The sequence below is a fragment of the Coregonus lavaretus genome, assembly GCF_964263955.1.
Source record: "Coregonus lavaretus genome assembly, contig: HAP1_SCAFFOLD_1107, whole genome shotgun sequence".
NCBI lineage: Eukaryota > Metazoa > Chordata > Actinopteri > Salmoniformes > Salmonidae > Coregonus > Coregonus lavaretus.
Genome location: NW_028157192.1, coordinates 22,341 through 46,740, shown reverse-complemented (window position 1 = coordinate 46,740; position 24,400 = coordinate 22,341). Strand labels below are relative to the sequence as shown.

Sequence of the window (24,400 nt, the reverse complement as noted above, 5' to 3'; positions counted from 1 at the left end):
AGTGGGGTGGCTTAGTGGGGTGGTGTAGTGGGGTGGTGTAGTGGGGTGTAGTGGGGTGGTGTAGTGGGGCGTAGTGGGGTGGTGTAGTGGGGCGTAGTGGGGTGGTGTAGTGGGGTGTAGTGGGGTGGTGTATTGGGGTGTAGTGGGGTGGCGTAGTGGGGTGGTGTAGTGGGGTGGCGTAATGGGGTGTAGTGGGGTGGTGTAGTGGGGTGTAGTGGGGTGGTGTATTGGGGTGTAGTGGGGTGGCGTAGTGGGGTGGTGTAGTGGGGTGGCGTAGTGGGGTGGTGTAGTGGGGTGGCGTAGTGGGGTGGCGTAGTGGGGTGGTGTAGTGGGGTGGCGTAGTGGGGTGGTGTAGTGGGGTGGCGTAGTGGGGTGGTGTGGTGGGGTGGCGTAGTGGGGTGGCGTAGTAGGGTGGTGTAGTGGGGTGGTGTAGTGGGGTGTAGTGGGGTGGCGTAGTGGGGTGGTGTAGTAGGGTGGTGTAGTGGGGTGTAGTGGGGTGGTGTAGTAGGGTGGTGTAGTGGGGTGGCGTAGTGGGGTGGTGTGGTGGGGTGGCGTAGTGGGGTGGCGTAGTAGGGTGGTGTAGTGGGTGTAGTGGGGTGGCGTAGTGGGGTGGTGTGGTGGGGTGGCGTAGTGGGGTGGCGTAGTGGGGTGGTGTATTGGGGTGGCGTAGTGGGGTTGCGTAGTAGGGTGGTGTAGTGGGGTGGCGTAGTGGGGTGGTGTAGTAGGGTGGTGTGGTAGGGTGGTGTAGTGGGGTGTAGTGGGGTGGCGTAGTGGGGTGGTGTGGTGGGGTGGCGTAGTGGGGTGGCGTAGTGGGGTGGTGTATTGGGGTGGCGTAGTGGGGTGGCGTAGTGGGGTGGCGTAGTGGGGTTGCGTAGTAGGGTGGTGTAGTGGGGTGGTGTAGTGGGGTGGTGTAGTAGGGTGGTGTAGTGGGGTGGCGTAGTGGGGTGGTGTAGTGGGGTGGTGTAGTGGGTTGGCGTAGTGGGGTGGCGTAGTGGGGTGGCGTAGTGGGGTGGTGTAGTAGGGTGTAGTGGGGTGGCGTAGTGGGGTGGTGTATTGGGGTGGCGTAGTGGGGTGGCGTAGTAGGGTGGTGTAGTGGGGTGGTGTAGTGGGGTGGTGTAGTGGGGTGTAGTGGGGTGGTGTAGTGGGGTGGCGTAGTGGGGTGGTGTAGTGGGGTGTAGTGGGGTGGTGTAGTGGGGTGGTGTAGTGGGGTGTAGTGGGGTGGTGTAGTGGGGTGGCTTAGTGGGGTGGTGTAGTGGGGTGGTGTAGTGGGGTGTAGTGGGGTGGCGTAGTGGGGGGGTGTAGTGGGGTGGTGTAGTGGGGTGTAGTAGTGGGGTGTAGTGGGGTGGCGTAGTGGGGTGTAGTGGGGTGGTGTAGTGGGGTGGTGTAGTGGGGTGTAGTGGGGTGGTGTAGTGGGGTGGCGTAGAGGGGTGGCGTTTACCGGACGTTGCTGGTGTCATTGAACTCTTCGGCCCACTTCTTCCGGTTCAGGGCGTTGGTGGAGCCGTCCAAACGGTAGTAGTCTATGTTCCGGAACCACTTCCCCTCACCTGCACAGGTAAACACCGTGTAGTTAGAGGACAGGCATCATACAGTTTACAGGCCTTCTCCCAAACCAATCCCTAGACAGGCCTTCTCCCAAACCAATCCCTAGACAGGCCTTCTCCCAAACCAATCCCTAGACAGGCCTTCTCCCAAACCAATCCCTAGACAGGCCTTCTCCCAAACCAATCCCTAGACAGGCCTTCTCCCAAACCAATCCCTAGACAGGCCTTCTCCCAAACCAATCCCTAGACAGGCCTTCTCCCAAACCAATCCCTAGACAGGCCTTCTCCCAAACCAATCCCTAGACAGGCCTTCTCCCAAACCAATCCCTAGACAGGCCTTCTCCCAAACCAATCCCTAGACAGGCCTTCTCCCAAACCAATCCCTAGACAGGCCTTCTCCCGAACCAATCCCTAGACAGGCCTTCTCCCAAACCAATCCCTAGACAGGCCTTCTCCCAAACCAATCCCTAGACAGGCCTTCTCCCAAACCAATCCCTAGACAGGCCTAGTTCCAAACCAATCCCTAGACAGGCCTTCTCCCAAACCAATCCCTAGACAGGCCTTCTCCCAAACCAATCCCTAGACAGGCCTTCTCCCAAACCAATCCCTAGACAGGCCTTCTCCCAAACCAATCCCTAGACAGGCCTAGTTCCAAACCAATCCCTAGACAGGCCTTCTCCCAAACCAATCCCTAGACAGGCCTTCTCCCAAACCAATCCCTAGACAGGCCTTCTCCCAAACCAATCCCTAGACAGGCCTTCTCCCAAACCAATCCCTAGACAGGCCTTCTCCCAAACCAATCCCTAGACAGGCCTTCTCCCAAACCAATCCCTAGACAGGCCTTCTCCCAAACCAATCCCTAGACAGGCCTTCTCCCAAACCAATCCCTAGACAGGCCTTCTCCCAAACCAATCCCTAGACAGGCCTTCTCCCAAACCAATCCCTAGACAGGCCTTCTCCCAAACCAATCCCTAGACAGGCCTTCTCCCAAACCAATCCCTAGACAGGCCTTCTCCCAAACCAATCCCTAGACAGGCCTTCTCCCGAACCAATCCCTAGACAGGCCTTCTCCCAAACCAATCCCTAGACAGGCCTTCTCCCAAACCAATCCCTAGACAGGCCTTCTCCCAAACCAATCCCTAGACAGGCCTAGTTCCAAACCAATCCCTAGACAGGCCTTCTCCCAAACCAATCCCTAGACAGGCCTTCTCCCAAACCAATCCCTAGACAGGCCTTCTCCCAAACCAATCCCTAGACAGGCCTTCTCCCAAACCAATCCCTAGACAGGCCTAGTTCCAAACCAATCCCTAGACAGGCCTTCTCCCAAACCAATCCCTAGACAGGCCTTCTCCCAAACCAATCCCTAGACAGGCCTTCTCCCAAACCAATCCCTAGACAGGCCTTCTCCCAAACCAATCCCTAGACAGACCTAAGCTAAAGTACTGAGAGAGAGAGCGATGTATGCTAAAGTCCAGAGAGAACAGCGATAGTGGAGACCAGACCAAACGAGGCCTCTCAGGCACAAGTGTTCTGCCTTTTAATATACCCCCCCCCCCCCCCACCTGTATGGTTCCAATGCCTTTTAATATAGCAACCCCCGCTTCACAACTCTAACATTCAGTATGGTTCCAATTACTTTACTGATCTTTTCATTACAAATTGCAAACCCTTAAGCAAACATTTTTTCAAGGTCTAATAATTTTCTAAATAAAAGCAAAAACAGCTGCCGAGGTTTAATTAAGAACATGACCTAACGCCAGAGGCTGTGTTGAGGAGGGGCAGAGAGCGACAGAGTGCGCCAGTACACATGCTTTCTACCAGTACACATGCTTTCTACCAGTATACATGCTTTCTACCAGTATACATGCTTTCTACCAGTATACATGCTTTCTACCAGTACACATGCTTTCTACCAGTACACATGCTTTCTACCAGTATACATGCTTTCTACCAGTATACATGCTTTCTACCAGTACACATGCTTTCTACCAGTATACATGCTTTCTACCAGTATACATGCTTTCTACCAGTATACATGCTTTCTACCAGTATACATGCTTTCTACCAGTATACATGCTTTCTACCAGTATACATGCTTTCTACCAGTATACATGCTTTCTACCAGTACACATGCTTTCTACCAGTATACATGCTTTCTACCAGTATACATGCTTTCTACCAGTATACATGCTTTCTACCAGTACACATGCTTTCTACCAGTATACATGCTTTCTACCAGTACACATGCTTTCTACCAGTACACATGCTTTCTACCAGTATACATGCTTTCTACCAGTATACATGCTTTCTACCAGTATACATGCTTTCTACCAGTATACATGCTTTCTACCAGTATAAATGCTTTCTACCAGTACACATGCTTTCTACCAGTACACATGCTTTCTACCAGTATACATGCTTTCTACCAGTACACATGCTTTCTACCAGTACACATGCTTTCTACCAGTATACATGCTTTCTACCAGTACACATGCTTTCTACCAGTACACATGCTTTCTACCAGTACACATGCTTTCTACCAGTATACATGCTTTCTACCAGTATACATGCTTTCTACCAGTATACATGCTTTCTACCAGTACACATGCTTTCTACCAGTACACATGCTTTCTACCAGTATACATGCTTTCTACCAGTATACATGGTTTCTACCAGTAGTGTCTAGGGGGTAGAGGTTAGTGTCTAGGGGGTAGAGGTTAGGGGGTAGGGGTTAGTGTCTAGGGGGTAGAGGTTAGTGTCTAGGGGGTAGGGGTTAATGTCTAGGGGGTAGGGGTTAGTGTCTAGGGGGTAGGGGTTAGTGTCTAGGGGGTAGGGGTTAGTGTCTAGGGGGTAGAGGTTAGTGTCTAGGGGGTAGAGGTTAGTGTCTAGGGGGTAGAGGTTAGTGTCTAGGGGGTAGGGGTTAGTGTCTAGGGGGTAGAGGTTAGTGAATAGGGGGTAGAGGTTAGTGTCTAGGGGGTAGGGGTTAGTGTCTAGGGGGTAGGGGTTAGTGTCTAGGGGGTAGAGGTTAGTGTCTAGGGGGTAGAGGTTAGGGGGTAGAGGTTAGTGTCTAGGGGGTAGAGGTTAGTGTCTAGGGGGTAGAGGTTAGTGTCTAGGGGGTAGAGGTTAGTGTCTAGGGGGTAGAGGTTAGTGTCTAGGGGGTAGAGGTTAGTGTCTAGGGGGTAGGGGTTAGTGTCTAGGGGGTAGGGGTTAGTGTCTAGGGGGTAGAGGTTAGTGTCTAGGGGTAGAGGTTAGTGTCTAGGGGGTAGAGGTTAGTGTCTAGGGGTTAGTGTCTAGGGGGTAGGGGTTAGTGTCTAGGGGGTAGAGGTTAGTGTCTAGGGGGTAGAGGTTAGGGGGTAGAGGTTAGTGTCTAGGGGGTAGAGGTTAGTGTCTAGGGGGTAGAGGTTAGTGTCTAGGGGGTAGAGGTTAGTGTCTAGGGGGTAGAGGTTAGTGTCTAGGGGGTAGAGGTTAGTGTCTAGGGGGTAGGGGTTAGTGTCTAGGGGGTAGGGGTTAGTGTCTAGGGGGTAGAGGTTAGTGTCTAGGGGTAGAGGTTAGTGTCTAGGGGGTAGAGGTTAGTGTCTAGGGGGTAGGGGTTAGTGTCTAGGGGGTAGAGGTTAGTGTCTAGGGGTTAGTGTCTAGGGGGTAGGGGTTAGTGTCTAGGGGGTAGGGGTTAGTGTCTAGGGGGTAGAGGTTAGTGTCTAGGGGGTAGAGGTTAGGGGGTAGGGGTTAGTGTCTAGGGGGTAGGGGTTAGTGTCTAGGGGGTAGAGGTTAGTGTCTAGGGGGTAGGGGTTAGTGTCTAGGGGGTAGGGGTTAGTGTCTAGGGGGTAGAGGTTAGTGTCTAGGGGGTAGAGGTTAGTGTCTAGGGGGTAGAGGTTAGGGGGTAGAGGTTAGTGTCTAGGGGGTAGAGGTTAGGGGGTAGGGGTTAGTGTCTAGGGGGTAGAGGTTAGTGTCTAGGGGGTAGGGGTTAGTGTCTAGGGGTAGGGGTTAGTGTCTAGGGGGTAGAGGTTAGTGTCTAGGGGGTAGAGGTTAGTGTCTAGGGGGTAGAGGTTAGTGTCTAGGGGTAGAGGTTAGGGGGTAGAGGTTAGTGTCTAGGGGGTAGAGGTTAGTGTCTAGGGGGTAGGGGTTAGTGTCTAGGGGTAGGGGTTAGTGTCTAGGGGGTAGAGGTTAGTGTCTAGGGAGTAGGGGTTAGTGTCTAGGGGGTAGAGGTTAGTGTCTAGGGGGTAGGGGTTAGTGTCTAGGGGTAGGGGTTAGTGTCTAGGGGGTAGAGGTTAGTGTCTAGGGGGTAGAGGTTAGTGTCTAGGGGGTAGAGGTTAGTGTCTAGGGGGTAGAGGTTAGTGTCTAGGGGGTAGAGGTTAGGGGGTAGGGGTTAGTGTCTAGGGGGTAGAGGTTAGGGGGTAGGGGTTAGTGTCTAGGGGGTAGAGGTTAGGGGGTAGAGGTTAGTGTCTAGGGGGTAGAGGTTAGTGTCTAGGGGGTAGAGGTTAGTGTCTAGGGGGTAGGGGTTAGTGTCTAGGGGGTAGAGGTTAGTGTCTAGGGGGTAGAGGTTAGTGTCTAGGGGGTAGGGGTTAGTGTCTAGGGGGTAGAGGTTAGTGTCTAGGGGGTAGAGGTTAGTGTCTAGGGGGTAGGGGTTAGTGTCTAGGGGGTAGAGGTTAGTGTCTAGGGGGTAGGGGTTAGTGTCTAGGGGGTAGAGGTTAGTGTCTAGGGGGTAGAGGTTAGTGTCTAGGGGGTAGGGGTTAGGGGGTAGGGGATAGAGGTTAGTGTCTAGGGGGTAGAGGTTAGTGTCTAGTGTCTAGGGGGTAGAGGTTAGTGTCTAGGGGGTAGAGGTTAGTGTCTAGGGGGTAGGGGTTAGTGTCTAGGGGGTAGAGGTTAGTGTCTAGGGGGTAGGGGTTAGTGTCTAGGGGGTAGAGGTTAGTGTCTAGGGGGTAGAGGTTAGTGTCTAGGGGGTAGGGGTTAGGGGGTAGGGGATAGAGGTTAGTGTCTAGGGGGTAGAGGTTAGTGTCTAGTGTCTAGGGGGTAGAGGTTAGTGTCTAGGGGGTAGGGGTTAGTGTCTAGGGGGTAGGGGTTAGTGTCTAGGGGGTAGGGGTTAGTGTCTAGGGGGTAGAGGTTAGTGTCTAGGGGGTAGAGGTTAGTGTCTAGGGGGTAGGGGTTAGTGTCTAGGGGGTAGAGGTTAGTGTCTAGGGGGTAGGGGTTAGTGTCTAGGGGGTAGAGGTTAGTGTCTAGGGGGTAGGGGTTAGTGTCTAGGGGGTAGAGGTTAGTGTCTAGGGGGTAGAGGTTAGTGTCTAGGGGGTAGGGGTTAGTGTCTAGGGGGTAGAGGTTAGTGTCTAGGGGGTAGGGGTTAGTGTCTAGGGGGTAGAGGTTAGTGTCTAGGGGGTAGAGGTTAGTGTCTAGGGGGTAGGGGTTAGGGGGTAGGGGATAGAGGTTAGTGTCTAGGGGGTAGAGGTTAGTGTCTAGTGTCTAGGGGGTAGAGGTTAGTGTCTAGGGGGTAGGGGTTAGTGTCTAGGGGGTAGGGGTTAGTGTCTAGGGGGTAGAGGTTAGTGTCTAGGGGGTAGGGGTTAGTGTCTAGGGGGTAGAGGTTAGTGTCTAGGGGGTAGAGGTTAGGGGGTAGGGGTTAGTGTCTAGGGGGTAGGGGTTAGTGTCTAGGGGGTAGAGGTTAGTGTCTAGGGGGTAGGGGTTAGTGTCTAGGGGGTAGGGGTTAGTGTCTAGGGGGTAGGGGTTAGTGTCTAGGGGGTAGAGGTTAGTATCTAGGGGGTAGAGGTTAGTGTCTAGGGGGTAGAGGTTAGGGGGTAGAGGTTAGTGTCTAGGGGGTAGAGGTTAGGGGGTAGGAGTTAGTGTCTAGGGGGTAGAGGTTAGTGTCTAGGGGGTAGGGGTTAGTGTCTAGGGGTAGGGGTTAGTGTCTAGGGGGTAGAGGTTAGTGTCTAGGGGGTAGAGGTTAGTGTCTAGGGGGTAGAGGTTAGTGTCTAGGGGGTAGAGGTTAGGGGGTAGAGGTTAGTGTCTAGGGGGTAGAGGTTAGTGTCTAGGGGGTAGGGGTTAGTGTCTAGGGGGTAGAGGTTAGTGTCTAGGGGGTAGGGGTTAGTGTCTAGGGGTAGGGGTTAGTGTCTAGGGGGTAGAGGTTAGTGTCTAGGGGGTAGAGGTCAGTGTCTAGGGGGTAGAGGTTAGGGGGTAGGGGGTAGAGGTTAGTGTCTAGGGGGTAGAGGTTAGTGTCTAGGGGGTAGAGGTTAGTGTCTAGGGGGTAGAGGTTAGTGTCTAGGGGGTAGAGGTTAGTGTCTAGGGGGTAGAGGTTAGTGTCTAGGGGGTAGGGGTTAGTGTCTAGGGGGTAGAGGTTAGTGTCTAGGGGGTAGAGGTTAGTGTCTAGGGGGTAGAGGTTAGTGTCTAGGGGGTAGGGGTTAGTGTCTAGGGGGTAGGGGTTAGTGTCTAGGGGGTAGAGGTTAGTGTCTAGGGGTAGAGGTTAGTGTCTAGGGGGTAGAGGTTAGTGTCTAGGGGGTAGGGGTTAGTGTCTAGGGGGTAGAGGTTAGTGTCTAGGGGTTAGTGTCTAGGGGGTAGGGGTTAGTGTCTAGGGGGTAGGGGTTAGTGTCTAGGGGGTAGAGGTTAGTGTCTAGGGGGTAGAGGTTAGGGGGTAGGGGTTAGTGTCTAGGGGGTAGGGGTTAGTGTCTAGGGGGTAGAGGTTAGTGTCTAGGGGGTAGGGGTTAGTGTCTAGGGGGTAGGGGTTAGTGTCTAGGGGGTAGAGGTTAGTGTCTAGGGGGTAGAGGTTAGTGTCTAGGGGGTAGAGGTTAGGGGGTAGAGGTTAGTGTCTAGGGGGTAGAGGTTAGGGGGTAGGGGTTAGTGTCTAGGGGGTAGAGGTTAGTGTCTAGGGGGTAGGGGTTAGTGTCTAGGGGTAGGGGTTAGTGTCTAGGGGGTAGAGGTTAGTGTCTAGGGGGTAGAGGTTAGTGTCTAGGGGGTAGAGGTTAGTGTCTAGGGGTAGAGGTTAGGGGGTAGAGGTTAGTGTCTAGGGGGTAGAGGTTAGTGTCTAGGGGGTAGGGGTTAGTGTCTAGGGGTAGGGGTTAGTGTCTAGGGGGTAGAGGTTAGTGTCTAGGGAGTAGGGGTTAGTGTCTAGGGGGTAGAGGTTAGTGTCTAGGGGGTAGGGGTTAATGTCTAGGGGGTAGGGGTTAGTGTCTAGGGGGTAGGGGTTAGTGTCTAGGGGGTAGGGGTTAGTGTCTAGGGGGTAGAGGTTAGTGTCTAGGGGGTAGAGGTTAGTGTCTAGGGGGTAGAGGTTAGTGTCTAGGGGGTAGAGGTTAGTGTCTAGGGGGTAGAGGTTAGTGTCTAGGGGGTAGGGGTTAGTGTCTAGGGGGTAGAGGTTAGTGAATAGGGGGTAGAGGTTAGTGTCTAGGGGGTAGGGGTTAGTGTCTAGGGGGTAGGGGTTAGTGTCTAGGGGGTAGAGGTTAGTGTCTAGGGGGTAGAGGTTAGTGTCTAGGGGGTAGAGGTTAGTGTCTAGGGGGTAGAGGTTAGTGTCTAGGGGGTAGAGGTTAGTGTCTAGGGGGTAGAGGTTAGTGTCTAGGGGGTAGAGGTTAGTGTCTAGGGGGTAGGGGTTAGTGTCTAGGGGGTAGGGGTTAGTGTCTAGGGGGTAGAGGTTAGTGTCTAGGGGTAGAGGTTAGTGTCTAGGGGGTAGAGGTTAGTGTCTAGGGGTTAGTGTCTAGGGGGTAGGGGTTAGTGTCTAGGGGGTAGAGTGTAGTGTCTAGGGGGTAGAGGTTAGGGGGTAGAGGTTAGTGTCTAGGGGGTAGAGGTTAGTGTCTAGGGGGTAGAGGTTAGTGTCTAGGGGGTAGAGGTTAGTGTCTAGGGGGTAGAGGTTAGTGTCTAGGGGGTAGAGGTTAGTGTCTAGGGGGTAGGGGTTAGTGTCTAGGGGGTAGGGGTTAGTGTCTAGGGGGTAGAGGTTAGTGTCTAGGGGTAGAGGTTAGTGTCTAGGGGGTAGAGGTTAGTGTCTAGGGGGTAGGGGTTAGTGTCTAGGGGGTAGAGGTTAGTGTCTAGGGGTTAGTGTCTAGGGGGTAGGGGTTAGTGTCTAGGGGGTAGGGGTTAGTGTCTAGGGGGTAGAGGTTAGTGTCTAGGGGGTAGAGGTTAGGGGGTAGGGGTTAGTGTCTAGGGGGTAGGGGTTAGTGTCTAGGGGGTAGAGGTTAGTGTCTAGGGGGTAGGGGTTAGTGTCTAGGGGGTAGGGGTTAGTGTCTAGGGGGTAGAGGTTAGTGTCTAGGGGGTAGAGGTTAGTGTCTAGGGGGTAGAGGTTAGGGGGTAGAGGTTAGTGTCTAGGGGGTAGAGGTTAGGGGGTAGGGGTTAGTGTCTAGGGGGTAGAGGTTAGTGTCTAGGGGGTAGGGGTTAGTGTCTAGGGGTAGGGGTTAGTGTCTAGGGGGTAGAGGTTAGTGTCTAGGGGGTAGAGGTTAGTGTCTAGGGGGTAGAGGTTAGTGTCTAGGGGTAGAGGTTAGGGGGTAGAGGTTAGTGTCTAGGGGGTAGAGGTTAGTGTCTAGGGGGTAGGGGTTAGTGTCTAGGGGTAGGGGTTAGTGTCTAGGGGGTAGAGGTTAGTGTCTAGGGAGTAGGGGTTAGTGTCTAGGGGGTAGAGGTTAGTGTCTAGGGGGTAGGGGTTAGTGTCTAGGGGTAGGGGTTAGTGTCTAGGGGGTAGAGGTTAGTGTCTAGGGGGTAGAGGTTAGTGTCTAGGGGGTAGAGGTTAGTGTCTAGGGGGTAGAGGTTAGTGTCTAGGGGGTAGAGGTTAGGGGGTAGGGGTTAGTGTCTAGGGGGTAGAGGTTAGGGGGTAGGGGTTAGTGTCTAGGGGGTAGAGGTTAGGGGGTAGAGGTTAGTGTCTAGGGGGTAGAGGTTAGTGTCTAGGGGGTAGAGGTTAGTGTCTAGGGGGTAGGGGTTAGTGTCTAGGGGGTAGAGGTTAGTGTCTAGGGGGTAGAGGTTAGTGTCTAGGGGGTAGGGGTTAGTGTCTAGGGGGTAGAGGTTAGTGTCTAGGGGGTAGAGGTTAGTGTCTAGGGGGTAGGGGTTAGTGTCTAGGGGGTAGAGGTTAGTGTCTAGGGGGTAGGGGTTAGTGTCTAGGGGGTAGAGGTTAGTGTCTAGGGGGTAGAGGTTAGTGTCTAGGGGGTAGGGGTTAGGGGGTAGGGGATAGAGGTTAGTGTCTAGGGGGTAGAGGTTAGTGTCTAGTGTCTAGGGGGTAGAGGTTAGTGTCTAGGGGGTAGAGGTTAGTGTCTAGGGGGTAGGGGTTAGTGTCTAGGGGGTAGAGGTTAGTGTCTAGGGGGTAGGGGTTAGTGTCTAGGGGGTAGAGGTTAGTGTCTAGGGGGTAGAGGTTAGTGTCTAGGGGGTAGGGGTTAGGGGGTAGGGGATAGAGGTTAGTGTCTAGGGGGTAGAGGTTAGTGTCTAGTGTCTAGGGGGTAGAGGTTAGTGTCTAGGGGGTAGGGGTTAGTGTCTAGGGGGTAGGGGTTAGTGTCTAGGGGGTAGGGGTTAGTGTCTAGGGGGTAGAGGTTAGTGTCTAGGGGGTAGAGGTTAGTGTCTAGGGGGTAGGGGTTAGTGTCTAGGGGGTAGAGGTTAGTGTCTAGGGGGTAGGGGTTAGTGTCTAGGGGGTAGAGGTTAGTGTCTAGGGGGTAGGGGTTAGTGTCTAGGGGGTAGAGGTTAGTGTCTAGGGGGTAGAGGTTAGTGTCTAGGGGGTAGGGGTTAGTGTCTAGGGGGTAGAGGTTAGTGTCTAGGGGGTAGGGGTTAGTGTCTAGGGGGTAGAGGTTAGTGTCTAGGGGGTAGAGGTTAGTGTCTAGGGGGTAGGGGTTAGGGGGTAGGGGATAGAGGTTAGTGTCTAGGGGGTAGAGGTTAGTGTCTAGTGTCTAGGGGGTAGAGGTTAGTGTCTAGGGGGTAGGGGTTAGTGTCTAGGGGGTAGGGGTTAGTGTCTAGGGGGTAGAGGTTAGTGTCTAGGGGGTAGGGGTTAGTGTCTAGGGGGTAGAGGTTAGTGTCTAGGGGGTAGAGGTTAGGGGGTAGGGGTTAGTGTCTAGGGGGTAGGGGTTAGTGTCTAGGGGGTAGAGGTTAGTGTCTAGGGGGTAGGGGTTAGTGTCTAGGGGGTAGGGGTTAGTGTCTAGGGGGTAGGGGTTAGTGTCTAGGGGGTAGAGGTTAGTATCTAGGGGGTAGAGGTTAGTGTCTAGGGGGTAGAGGTTAGGGGGTAGAGGTTAGTGTCTAGGGGGTAGAGGTTAGGGGGTAGGAGTTAGTGTCTAGGGGGTAGAGGTTAGTGTCTAGGGGGTAGGGGTTAGTGTCTAGGGGTAGGGGTTAGTGTCTAGGGGGTAGAGGTTAGTGTCTAGGGGGTAGAGGTTAGTGTCTAGGGGGTAGAGGTTAGTGTCTAGGGGGTAGAGGTTAGGGGGTAGAGGTTAGTGTCTAGGGGGTAGAGGTTAGTGTCTAGGGGGTAGGGGTTAGTGTCTAGGGGGTAGAGGTTAGTGTCTAGGGGGTAGGGGTTAGTGTCTAGGGGTAGGGGTTAGTGTCTAGGGGGTAGAGGTTAGTGTCTAGGGGGTAGAGGTCAGTGTCTAGGGGGTAGAGGTTAGGGGGTAGGGGGTAGAGGTTAGTGTCTAGGGGGTAGAGGTTAGTGTCTAGGGGGTAGAGGTTAGTGTCTAGGGGGTAGAGGTTAGTGTCTAGGGGGTAGAGGTTAGTGTCTAGGGGGTAGGGGTTAGTGTCTAGGGGGTAGAGGTTAGTGTCTAGGGGGTAGAGGTTAGTGTCTAGGGGGTAGAGGTTAGTGTCTAGGGGGTAGGGGTTAGTGTCTAGGGGGTAGAGGTTAGTGTCTAGGGGGTAGAGGTTAGTGTCTAGGGGTTAGTGTCTAGGGGGTAGAGGTTAGTGTCTAGGGGGTAGAGGTTAGTGTCTAGGGGGTAGGGGTTAGTGTCTAGGGGGTAGGGGTTAGGGGGTAGGGGTTAGTGTCTAGGGGGTAGGGGTTAGTGTCTAGGGGGTAGGGGTTAGTGTCTAGGGGGTAGGGGTTAGGGGGTAGGGGTTAGTGTCTAGGGGGTAGAGGTTAGTGTCTAGGGGGTAGAGGTTAGGGGGTAGGGGTTAGTGTCTAGGGGGTAGAGGTTAGTGTCTAGGGGGTACAGGTTAGGGGGTAGAGGTTAGTGTCTAGGGGTTAGTGTCTAGGGGGTAGAGGTTAGTGTCTAGGGGGTAGAGGTTAGTGTCTAGGGGGTAGAGGTTAGGGGGTAGAGGTTAGTGTCTAGGGGGTAGAGGTTAGTGTCTAGGGGGTAGGGGTTAGTGTCTAGGGGGTAGAGGTTGGTGTCTAGGGGGTAGGGGTTAGTGTCTAGGGGGTAGAGGTTAGTGTCTAGGGGGTAGGGGTTAGTGTCTAGGGGGTAGAGGTTAGGGGGTAGGGGGTTAGTTAGGGGGTAGGGGGTTAGGGGGTAGGGGTTAGTGTCTAGGGGGTAGAGGTTAGTGTCTAGGGGGTAGAGGTTAGGGGGTAGAGGTTAGTGTCTAGGGGGTAGAGGTTAGTGTCTAGGGGGTAGAGGTTAGTGTCTAGGGGGTAGAGGTTAGGGGGTAGAGGTTAGTGTCTAGGGGGTAGAGGTTAGTGTCTAGGGGGTAGGGGTTAGTGTCTAGGGGGTAGAGGTTAGTGTCTAGGGGGTAGAGGTTAGTGTCTAGGGGGTAGAGGTTAGGGGGTAGAGGTTAGTGTCTAGGGGGTAGAGGTTAGTGTCTAGGGGGTAGGGGTTAGTGTCTAGGGGGTAGAGGTTAGTGTCTAGGGGGTAGAGGTTAGGGGGTAGAGGTTAGTGTCTAGGGGGTAGGGGTTAGTGTCTAGGGGGTAGGGGTTAGTGTCTAGGGGGTAGGGGTTAGGGGGTAGAGGTTAGTGTCTAGGGGGTAGGGGTTAGTGTCTAGGGGGTAGGGGTTAGTGTCTAGGGGGTAGAGGTTAGTGTCTAGGGGGTAGAGGTTAGGGGGTAGGGGTTAGTGTCTAGGGGGTAGAGGTTAGGGGGTAGGGGTTAGTGTCTAGGGGGTAGAGGTTAGTGTCTAGGGGGTAGAGGTTAGTGTCTAGGGGGTAGAGGTTAGTGTCTAGGGGGTAGAGGTTAGTGTCTAGGGGGTAGAGGTTAGTGTCTAGGGGGTAGAGGTTAGTGTCTAGGGGGTAGAGGTTAGTGTCTAGGGGGTAGAGGTTAGTGTCTAGGAGGTAGGGGTTAGTGTCTAGGGGGTAGAGGTTAGGGGGTAGGGGTTAGTGTCTAGGGGGTAGAGGTTAGTGTCTAGGGGGTAGGGGTTAGTGTCTAGGGGGTAGAGGTTAGTGTCTAGGGGGTAGAGGTTAGGGGGTAGGGGTTAGAGGTTAGTGTCTAGGGGGTAGAGGTTAGTGTCTAGGGGGTAGGGGTTAGTGTCTAGGGGGTAGAGGTTAGTGTCTAGGGGGTAGAGGTTAGTGTCTAGGGGGTAGAGGTTAGTGTCTAGGGGGTAGAGGTTAGGGGGTAGGGGTTAGAGGTTAGTGTCTAGGGGGTAGAGGTTAGTGTCTAGGGGGTAGGGGTTAGTGTCTAGGGGGTAGAGGTTAGTGTCTAGGGGGTAGAGGTTAGTGTCTAGGGGGTAGAGGTTAGTGTCTAGGGGGTAGAGGTTAGTGTCTAGGGGGTAGAGGTTAGGGGGTAGGGGTTAGGGGGTAGAGGTTAGTGTCTAGGGGGTAGAGGTTAGGGGGTAGAGGTTAGTGTCTAGGGGGTAGAGGTTAGGGGGTAGAGGTTAGTGTCTAGGGGGTAGAGGTTAGTGTCTAGGGGTAGGGGTTAGTGTCTAGGGGGTAGAGGTTAGTGTCTAGGGGGTAGAGGTTAGTGTCTAGGGGGTAGAGGTTAGTGTCTAGGGGGTAGGGGTTAGTGTCTAGGGGGTAGGGGTTAGTGTCTAGGGGGTAGAGGTTAGTGTCTAGGGGGTAGAGGTTAGTGTCTAGGGGGTAGAGGTTAGTGTCTAGGGGGTAGAGGTTAGGGGGTAGGGGTTAGTGTCTAGGGGGTAGAGGTTAGGGGGTAGAGGTTAGTGTCTAGGGGGTAGAGGTTAGGGGGTAGAGGTTAGTGTCTAGGGGGTAGAGGTTAGGGGGTAGAGGTTAGTGTCTAGGGGGTAGAGGTTAGTGTCTAGGGGGTAGGGGTTAGTGTCTAGGGGGTAGAGGTTAGGGGGTAGGGGTTAGTGTCTAGGGGGTAGGGGTTAGTGTCTAGGGGGTAGAGGTTAGTGTCTAGGGGGTAGAGGTTAGTGTCTAGGGGGTAGAGGTTAGGGGGTAGGGGGTAGAGGTTAGTGTCTAGGGGGTAGGGGTTAGTGTCTAGGGGGTAGAGGTTAGTGTCTAGGGGGTAGGGGTTAGTGTCTAGGGGGTAGAGGTTAGGGGGTAGGGGTTAGTGTCTAGGGGGTAGAGGTTAGGGGGTAGGGGGTAGAGGTTAGTGTCTAGGGGGTAGAGGTTAGTGTCTAGGGGGTAGAGGTTAGGGGGTAGGGGTTAGGGGGTAGAGGTTAGTGTCTAGGGGGTAGAGGTTAGTGTCTAGGGGGTAGAGGTTGTGGTGTAGGGGTTTGGGTGTAGGGCAGTATAGTACCTTTGTATGGAGAGGGTTTGTCCTCCTCTTTGGCTCGGCCAGCCAGCTCCAGGAAGTCTTCAATCAGGTCCAGAGAGATCAGAGACTGACTGAAGACCAGACTGATGAAGGGATAGAAGATACTGTCATGGTAACAGGACGTTTGGGGATAGAAGATACTGTCATGGTAACAGGCTGTTTGGGGATAGAAGATACTGTCATGGTAACAGGACGTTTGGGGATAGAAGATACTGTCATGGTAACAGGACGTTTGGGGATAGAAGATACTGTCATGGTAACAGGACGTTTGGGGATAGAAGATACTGTCATGGTAACAGGACGTTTGGGGATAGAAGATACTGTCATGGTAACAGGACGTTTGGGGATAGAAGATACTGTCATGGTAACAGGACGTTTGGGGATAGAAGATACTGTCATGGTAACAGGACGTTTGGGGATAGAAGATACTGTCATGGTAACAGGACGTTTGGGGATAGAAGATACTGTCATGTTAACAGGACGTTTGAAAACATGGAAATGTTCCACTGCACCATTTCAAAGCATTTCATTCAAGCACTTAGCATTGATCAATTCAGTGCATCTTGTCTCAAAGTGTTGTATATTTCCAGATCTTGGCAGGCGCCTTACACTTTCTCCTCCACCTTCTAATGAATTGATGTACACTGCGTCTCCCGAGTGGCGCAGTGGTCTAAGGCACTGCATCGCAGTGCTAGCTGTGCCACTAGAGATCCTGGTTCGAATCCAGGCTCTGTCGTAGCCGGCCGCGACCGGGAGACCCATGGGGCAGCGCACAATTGGCGGGAATGGCCGGCAGGGATGTAGCTCAGTTGGTAGAGCATGGCGTTTGCAACGCCATGGTTGTGGGTTCGATTCCCACGGGCAGTCCCTGAGTGCTACGGGGCAGTAGTCATTTAGGCAGGTTACCTTCGCTTTCTTGGGCACAGGGACTATGGTGGTCTGCTTGAAACATTTAGGTATTACAGACTCGGTCAGGGAGAGGTTGAAAATGTCAATGAAGACAGTTGGCAGTTGGTCCACACATCCTGGCAATCCGTCTGGTCCCGCGCGGCATTGTGAATGTTGACCTGTTTAAAGGTCTTGCTCACATCGGCTACGGAGAGTGTGATCACACAGTCCTCCGGAACAGCTGGTGCTCTCATGCATGCTTCAGAGTTGTTTGCCTCGAAGCGAGCATAAAAGGCATTTAGCCCGTCTGGTAAGCTCGCGTCACTGGGCAGCTCGCGGCTGGGTTTCCCTTTGTAGTCAGTAATAGTTTGCAAGCCCTGTCACATCCAACGAGCGCCAGAGCCGGTGTAGTACGATTAAATCTTAGTCCTGTATTGACGCTTTGCCTGTTTGATGGTTCGTTGGAGGGCATAGCGGGTTTTCTTATAAGCGTCCGGGTTAGTGTCCCACTCCTTGAAAGCGGCAGCTCTACCCTTTAGCTCGGTGCGGATGTTGCCTGTAATCCATGGCTTCTGGTTGGGGTATGTACGTACGGTCACTGTGGGGATGAAGTCGTCGATGCACTTATTGATGAAGCCGGTGACTGAGACTAGCACCTGCTGCTCATAGGTTGTTCTTTACAAATGCTGTTTAAAAGAAAATTGTACCTACACACGAAGAAGGCTGTAAAGCTGAAATGTCTGTGTATGTCTGTATTTCCCTGATGCAGTGAAAATATATATATATTTTTTATAATAAAGTATGCTTTATGCGACATATTTTTGAGTGCGGAGCTTCTGGTTGTTCTGAGGAGTTATCCTCCACCTCCTCAGCCAAATATATAGAAATGTATGTTATAGTTTCTTACATTTTGTCCTCCACCTCCTCAGCCATGCGGAGGATCTCAAACAGCAGCACCATCTTCCCAGAATGCTCCAGGATCTCAGAGTCAGCCTCCGTTACAAACTCCTTGTGCCAGTCAGGACTCCTGGTGCCAGGGCTGGAGGCTGGACGTACTGGGGAGGGCAGAGGGTAAGGTTTAATTATTTAATTTTTATTAGGATCCCCATTAGCGACAGCTAGTCTTACTGGGGTCCGACGCATAACAAAAATTACAGGTAAAATACTTTATAATTTACATATATTTAAAAACATGAACATGTAGTGTGTGTGTGTGCATCTATCAGTTACACATACATGTCAGTACATACACACAACAAGTAGGTCACATGGGGGAGAGGAGTTGTGCCGTGAGGTGTTGCTTTATTTGTTTTTTGAAAACAGGTTTGCTGTTCACTTGCGCTATATAAGATGGAAGGGAGTTCCATGCACTCATGGCTCTGTATAATACTGTATGTTTCCTTGAATTTGTTCTGGACCTGGGGTCTGTGAAAAGACCCCTGGTGGCATGTCTTGTGGGGTAAGTGTGTGTGTGTCAGTGCTGTGTGTAAGTTGACTATTCTAACAATTAGGAATTTCCAACAACTTTTCTTATAAAAATAAGAAGTGATGCAGTCAATCTCTCCTCAACTCAGCCAAGAGAGACTGGCATGCATTGTATTTATATTAGCCTTCTAACTACAATGAAGAGCAAGACGTGCCGCTCTGTTCTGGGCCAGCTGTAGCTTAACTAGGTCTTTCCTTGCAGCACTCGACCACACGACTGGACAATAATCAAGATCAGACAAAACTAGAGCCTGCAGGACTTGCTTTTTGGAGTGTGGTGTCAAAAAAGCTGAGCATCTCTTTATTACGGAGAGACCTCTCCCCATCTTTACAACCATTGATTCTATATGTTTTGACCATGACAGTTTACAATTTAAGGTAACACCAAGTAATTTATTCTCAACTTGTTCAACAGCCACACCATTCATTACCAGATTCAGCTGAGGTCTAGAACTTAGGGAATGATTTGTACCAAATACAATGCTCTTAGTTTTAGAGATGTTCAGGACCAGTTTATTACTGGCCACCCATTCCAAAACAGACTGCAACTCTTTGTTAAGGGTTTCAGTGACTTCATTAGCTGTGGTTGCTGATGCGTATATGGTTGAATCATCAGCATACATGGACACACATGCTTTGTTTAATGCCAGTGGCAGGTCATTGGTAAAAATAGAAAAGAGGGCTTAGAGAACTGCCCTGTGGTACACCACACCTCACATGTTTGACAATGGAGAAGCTTCCATTAAAGAAAACCCTTTGAGTTCTATTAGATAGATATCTCTGAATCCACGACATGGCAGAGGTTGAAAAGCCATAACACATACATTTTCCCAACAGGTTATGGTCAATAATATAAAATGCTGCACTGAAATCTAACAGTACAGCTCCCACAATCTTCTTATTATCAATTCTTTCAATTAATCATCAGTCATTTGTGTCAGTGCAGTACATGTCGAATGCCCTTCTCTAGAAGCATGCTGAAACATGTGCAGTACATGTCGAGTACCCTGAAAGTATGTTGTTAATTTGTTTACAGAGAAATAGCATCATATTTGGTCAAACAATTTTTCCCAACAGTTTGCTAAGAATGACTTGGTCTTCCCTCCAGGTAACAATTAAACATAGTTAGTTAATTAAAAAATAACAGTCATCAGATTAATGTTAAGTCACGAGTAAAGGCCGCTTTATCACGTTTGCTTCCCTCCAGGACAAAGACTTTCCTCTAGGCTCAGATTAAAGACAGATAGGAGTGGCTATAGAGTCAGCTACCATCCTCAGCAGCTAGTTGCCAGGAGGTTCGTCATTACTGATCGGTAACAATTATTCCACCCTATTGTTCCCACACTAACTTTACAAAATTCAAACTTGCAATGCTTTTTTCATTATTATATTTTTATGCATGAGTACGATGCTATACGAGCTCACTGTTCGTTGGCATTACCTTCCAGTTTGCCCACTTTGCCAATGAAGTAATCATAAAAATAAATGGTAACATCAAATGGTTTTGTGGTGAATAAGCCATCTGATTGAATTGGTCTTTCTGCCAATAACTTTATTTAAAGTACTCCAAAGTTTTTTCCCAATCATTCTTTATATAATTGATCTTGGCTTCATAATACAGTTTCTTCTTCTTTTTGTTGAGTTTAGTCACATCATTTCTCTATTTGCAGTAAGTCAGCCAGTCTTATTAGCCACTCCTTTTGCCCCGTCTCTTTCAACCAGACAGTTTTTCAATTCCTCATCAATCCATGGAGCCTTAACAGTTCTAACAGTCAGTTTCTTAACAGGTGCATGTTTATCAATAATTGGACGAAGCAATTTCATAAATTCATCAAGTCCAGCGTCTGGATGCTCCTTATTAATCACATCAGACCGACAAATATTTTTAACATCATTCACATAAGAGTCACAGCAACAATTCCTTCCACCTCATGGCTTGGTTTCTGCTCTGACATGCACTGTCAACTGTGGGACCTTATATAGACAGGTGTGTGCCTTTCCAAATCATGTCCAACCAATTTAATTTATCACAGGTGGACTCCAATCAAGTTGTAGAAACATCAATGGAAACAGGATGCACCTGAACTCTATTTCGATTCTCATAGCAAAGGGTCTGAATACTTATGTAAATATGGTATCTTTTTTTTGTGTGTGAATAAATTAGCAAACATAAAAATAAAAAAACTGTTTTATGTCATTATGGGATTGAGGGATTTAAAAAAAATCCATTTTATAATAAGGCTGTAACGTAACAAAATGTGGGAAAATGTAAGGGGTCTGAATACTTTCCGAATGCACTGTACATGTGGATGATCTTGTTCCTGTAGTGTTTGTAATTAACCTGTTTGGTTGATTAATAACCTGAACCAGATTACAGGCACTGGTTACAGTGAGAAGCTTCCTCTTGAGAGGACAGCTTGATGAAAACCAGTCAATATTCAGGTCCCCAAGAAAGTAGACCTCTCTGTTTACATCACATACACTATCAAGCATTTCACACATATTATTTAAATACTGACTGTTAGCACTTGGTGACCTATAGCAACACCCCAAAAGAAAAGGCTTTAGATGTGCCAGGTGAACCTGCAACCACACTTCAATAACACTTGACAAGATCTTCTAAGCATTACAGGGATATGGCTCTGACTATATACAGCAACACCTCCCCCATAACCATTTCTGTCTCCTATATACATTTTATAGCCTTCTATTGCTACTGCTGTATAATCAAATGATAGGGAGTCACAGAAATGGCTAATATATGAATTTCATCTGATGTTAGCAAATTATTGATTTCATGAACCTTATATCTAAGGATACATATATTTATATGGGCTATTTTCAGCCCTTTCCTGGGTAGCTTATCAGGGTTAGAGGTTAGAGGTCAAACTCCTTGTGCCAGTCAGGACTCCTAGTGCAAGGGCTGGCCGCACTAGGGAGGGGAGGGGAGGGGAGAGGGCTGGCCGCACTAGGGAGGGGAGGGGAGAGGGCTGGCCGCACTAGGGAGGGGAGGGGAGAGGGCAAGGGCTGGCCGCACTAGGGAGGGGAGGGGAGGGGAGGGGAGGGGAGGGGAGGGGAGGGGAGGGGGCAAGGGCTGGCCGCACTAGGGAGGGGAGGGGAGGGGAGGGGAGGGGAGGGGAGGGGAGGGGAGGGGAGGGGAGGGGGCAAGGGCTGGCCGCACTAGGGAGGGGAGGGGAGGGGAGAGGGCAAGGGCTGGCCGCACTAGGGAGGGGAGGGGAGGGGAGGGGAGGGGAGAGGGCAAGGGCTGGCCGCACTAGGGAGGGGAGGGGGCAAGGGCTGGCCGCACTAGGGAGGGGAGGGGAGAGGGCAAGGGCTGGCCGCACTAGGGAGGGGAGGGGAGGGGAGGGGAGGGGAGGGGAGGGGAGGGGAGGGGAGAGGGCAAGGGCTGGCCGCACTAGGGAGGGGAGGGGGCAAGGGCTGGCCGCACTAGGGAGGGGAGGGGAGGGGAGGGGGCAAGGGCTGGCCGCACTAGGGAGGGGAGGGGAGGGGAGGGGGCAAGGGCTGGCCGCACTAGGGAGGGGAGGGGAGGGGAGGGGAGGGGAGGGGAGAGGGCAAGGGCTGGCCGCACTAGGGAGGGGAGGGGGCAAGGGCTGGCCGCACTAGGGAGGGGAGGGGAGGGGAGGGGGCAAGGGCTGGCCGCACTAGGGAGGGGAGGGGAGGGGAGAGGGCAAGGGCTGGCCGCACTAGGGAGGGGAGGGGAGGGGAGAGGGCAAGGGCTGGCCGCACTAGGGAGGGGAGAGGGCAAGGGCTGGCCGCACTAGGGAGGGGAGGGGAGAGGGAGGGGAGGGGAGGGGAGGGGAGGGGAGGGGAGGGGAGGGGAGAGGGCTGGCCGCACTAGGGAGGGGAGGGGAGAGGGCAAGGGCTGGCCGCACTAGGGAGGGGAGGGGAGGGGAGGGGAGGGGAGGGGAGGGGAGAGGGCTGGCCGCACTAGGGAGGGGAGGGGAGAGGGCTGGCCGCACTAGGGAGGGGAGGGGAGGGGAGGGGAGGGGAGGGGAGGGGAGGGGAGGGGAGGGGAGGGGAGGGGAGGGGAGGGGAGGGGAGGGGGCTGGCCGCATTAGGGAGGGGAGGGGAGGGGAGGGGAGGGGAGGGGAGAGGGAGGGGAGAGGGCTGGCCGCATTAGGGAGGGGAGAGGGCAAGGGCTGGCCGCACTAGGGAGGGGAGGGGAGAGGGCAAGGGCTGGCCGCACTAGGGAGGGGAGGGGAGGGGAGGGGAGGGGAGGGGAGGGGAGGGGAGGGGAGGGGAGGGGAGGGGAGGGGAGAGGGCAAGGGCTGGCCGCACTAGGGAGGGGAGGGGGCAAGGGCTGGCCGCACTAGGGAGGGGAGGGGAGGGGAGGGGGCAAGGGCTGGCCGCACTAGGGAGGGGAGGGGAGGGGAGGGGAGGGGAGGGGGCAAGGGCTGGCCGCACTAGGGAGGGGAGGGGAGGGGAGAGGGCAAGGGCTGGCCGCACTAGGGAGGGGAGGGGAGGGGAGGGGAGGGGAGGGGAGGGGAGAGGGCTGGCCGCACTAGGGAGGGGAGGGGAGGGGAGGGGAGGGGAGGGGAGGGGGCTGGCCGCATTAGGGAGGGGAGGGGAGGGGAGGGGAGGGGAGGGGAGGGGAGGGGAGGGGAGGGGAGGGGAGGGGAGGGGAGAGGGAGGGGAGAGGGCTGGCCGCATTAGGGAGGGGAGAGGGCAAGGGCTGGCCGCACTAGGGAGGGGAGGGGAGAGGGCAAGGGCTGGCCGCACTAGGGAGGGGAGGGGAGGGGAGAGGGCAAGGGCTGGCCGCACTAGGGAGGGGAGGGGAGGGGAGAGGGCAAGGGCTGGCCGCACTAGGGAGGGGAGGGGAGGGGAGAGGGCAAGGGCTGGCCGCACTAGGGAGGGGAGGGGAGGGGAGGGGAGGGGAGGGGAGGGGAGGGGAGAGGGCTGGCCGCACTAGGGAGGGGAGGGGAGAGGGCTGGCCGCACTAGGGAGGGGAGGGGAGAGGGCAAGGGCTGGCCGCATTAGGGAGGGGAGGGGAGGGGAGGGGAGGGGAGGGGAGGGGAGGGGAGAGGGCTGGCCGCACTAGGGAGGGGAGGGGAGAGGGCTGGCCGCACTAGGGAGGGGAGGGGAGGGGAGGGGAGGGGAGGGGAGGGGAGAGGAGGGGAGGGGAGGGGAGGGGAGGGGAGGGGAGGGGAGGGGAGAGGGCTGGCCGCATTAGGGAGGGGAGGGGAGAGGGCAAGGGCTGGCCGCACTAGGGAGGGGAGGGGAGAGGGCAAGGGCTGGCCGCACTAGGGAGGGGAGGGGAGGGGAGGGGAGGGGAGGGGAGGGGAGGGGAGAGGGCAAGGGCTGGCCGCATTAGGGAGGGGAGGGGAGGGGAGGGGAGGGGAGGGGAGGGGAGGGGAGGGGAGGGGAGAGGGCTGGCCGCACTAGGGAGGGGAGGGGAGAGGGCTGGCCGCACTAGGGAGGGGAGGGGAGGGGAGGGGAGGGGAGGGGAGGGGAGGGGAGGGGAGGGGAGAGGGCTGGCCGCATTAGGGAGGGGAGGGGAGGGGAGGGGAGAGGGCTGGCCGCATTAGGGAGGGGAGGGGAGGGGAGAGGGCTGGCCGCACTAGGGAGGGGAGGGGAGGGGAGGGGAGAAGGGTCAGAGCTGAAGCGGTGAGGTCAGATGGTTCATGTAGAAAGTAAAAAGTATTCAGACCCCATCACGTTATTGTGTTACAAAGTGGGATTAAAATTGATCTAATTGTCTTTTCTTTCAACAATCCACACGTCAAATTGCAATGTCTTCAAAAATATATTTTTAAGATAAATTAAAAATCATAACTAAAATAGTCATAAGTATTCAGCCCCTTGTTAAGGCAGGTCTTAGTTCAGGAAGAATATTTGGTTTAACAAATCACATAAGTTATATGGACTATAATGATTTGACATGATTTTAAAAATGACTAACCCATATAATATGCCATTTAGCAGACGCTTTTATCCAAAGCGACTTAGTCATGTGCGCATACATTTTTACGTATGGGTGGTCCCGGGGATCGAACCCACTACCCTGGCGTTACAAGCGCCGTGCTCTACCAGCTGAGCTACAGAGAACCCTTCCTCTGACCCCCCTACACAACATCTGTAAGGTCCACCAGTCAAGTATTGCATTTCAAGCTGATTGGTAGATCAAAAACTAATGATACATTTCATTTCTCTTTAAGGTCAAGTTAATAATGATGCTGTGGACTATGTACACTGACCAACATGTAAAGCGCTGGTCCCATGTTTAATGAGCTCAAATAAAACATCCCAGAAAGCTTATTTCTCTCACATTTTGTGCACAAACTTGTTTACATCCCTTTTAGTGAGCATTTGTCCTTTGCCAAGATAATCCATCCACCTGACAGGTGTGGCATATCAAGAAGCTGATTAAACAGTATGATCATTACACAGGTGCACCTTGTGCTGGGGATAATAAAAGGCCACTCTAAAATGTGCAGTTTTGTCACAACACAACACCACAGATGTCTCAAGTTTTGAGGGAGCGTGCAATTGGCATGCTGACTACAGGAATGTCCACCAGAGCTATTGCCAGATAATTAAATGTTAATTTCTCTACCATAAGCCGCCTCCAACGTCGTTGTAGAGAATCTGGCAGTACGTCTAACATGTATTGATTCAGGGAGCTGAATACTTATGCAATGACTATATTTTAGTTATTTAATATGTATTAATCTTTTTAAAAATGTTTCGATTTTTCTTCCACTTTGACAAAGTATTTTGTGTAGATTGTTTACAAAGAATGACAACCAAATCAATTTCAATCCCACTTTGTAACAATAAAATGAAAGAAATCCAAGGGGTTAGAATACTTTCCCAAGGCATTATAAATATGGGGTGAAACGCTCTGAGCACTGCAGATAGAAATGTAACGAATAGAGCAAACACTGCTCCAATCCTCTACCTACCTGACATACAATATCTGTTCTACACCGTACCTTCCCATCATATGTTCTAACGTACAACACAACATTATATCAATCTACAGGCTGA

General features: G+C 52.7%; 1 protein-coding gene across 1 annotated transcript in view; it reads right to left on the bottom strand.

The window, feature by feature from the left end:
• The window catches only part of LOC311125696 (transcriptional regulator ATRX-like), a gene marked incomplete at its 5' end in the record, with an annotated part of 98,307 nt that overhangs the window by 55,341 nt on the left and 18,566 nt on the right, over nt 1-24,400 (bottom strand). Inside the window, 3 exons of the mRNA XM_084199730.1 lie at nt 1,439-1,547; nt 15,002-15,102; nt 16,815-16,962. Coding sequence (XP_084055856.1) covers nt 1,439-1,547; nt 15,002-15,102; nt 16,815-16,962 — 358 coding nt within the window. The remainder of the gene's footprint in view (nt 1-1,438; nt 1,548-15,001; nt 15,103-16,814; nt 16,963-24,400) is intronic.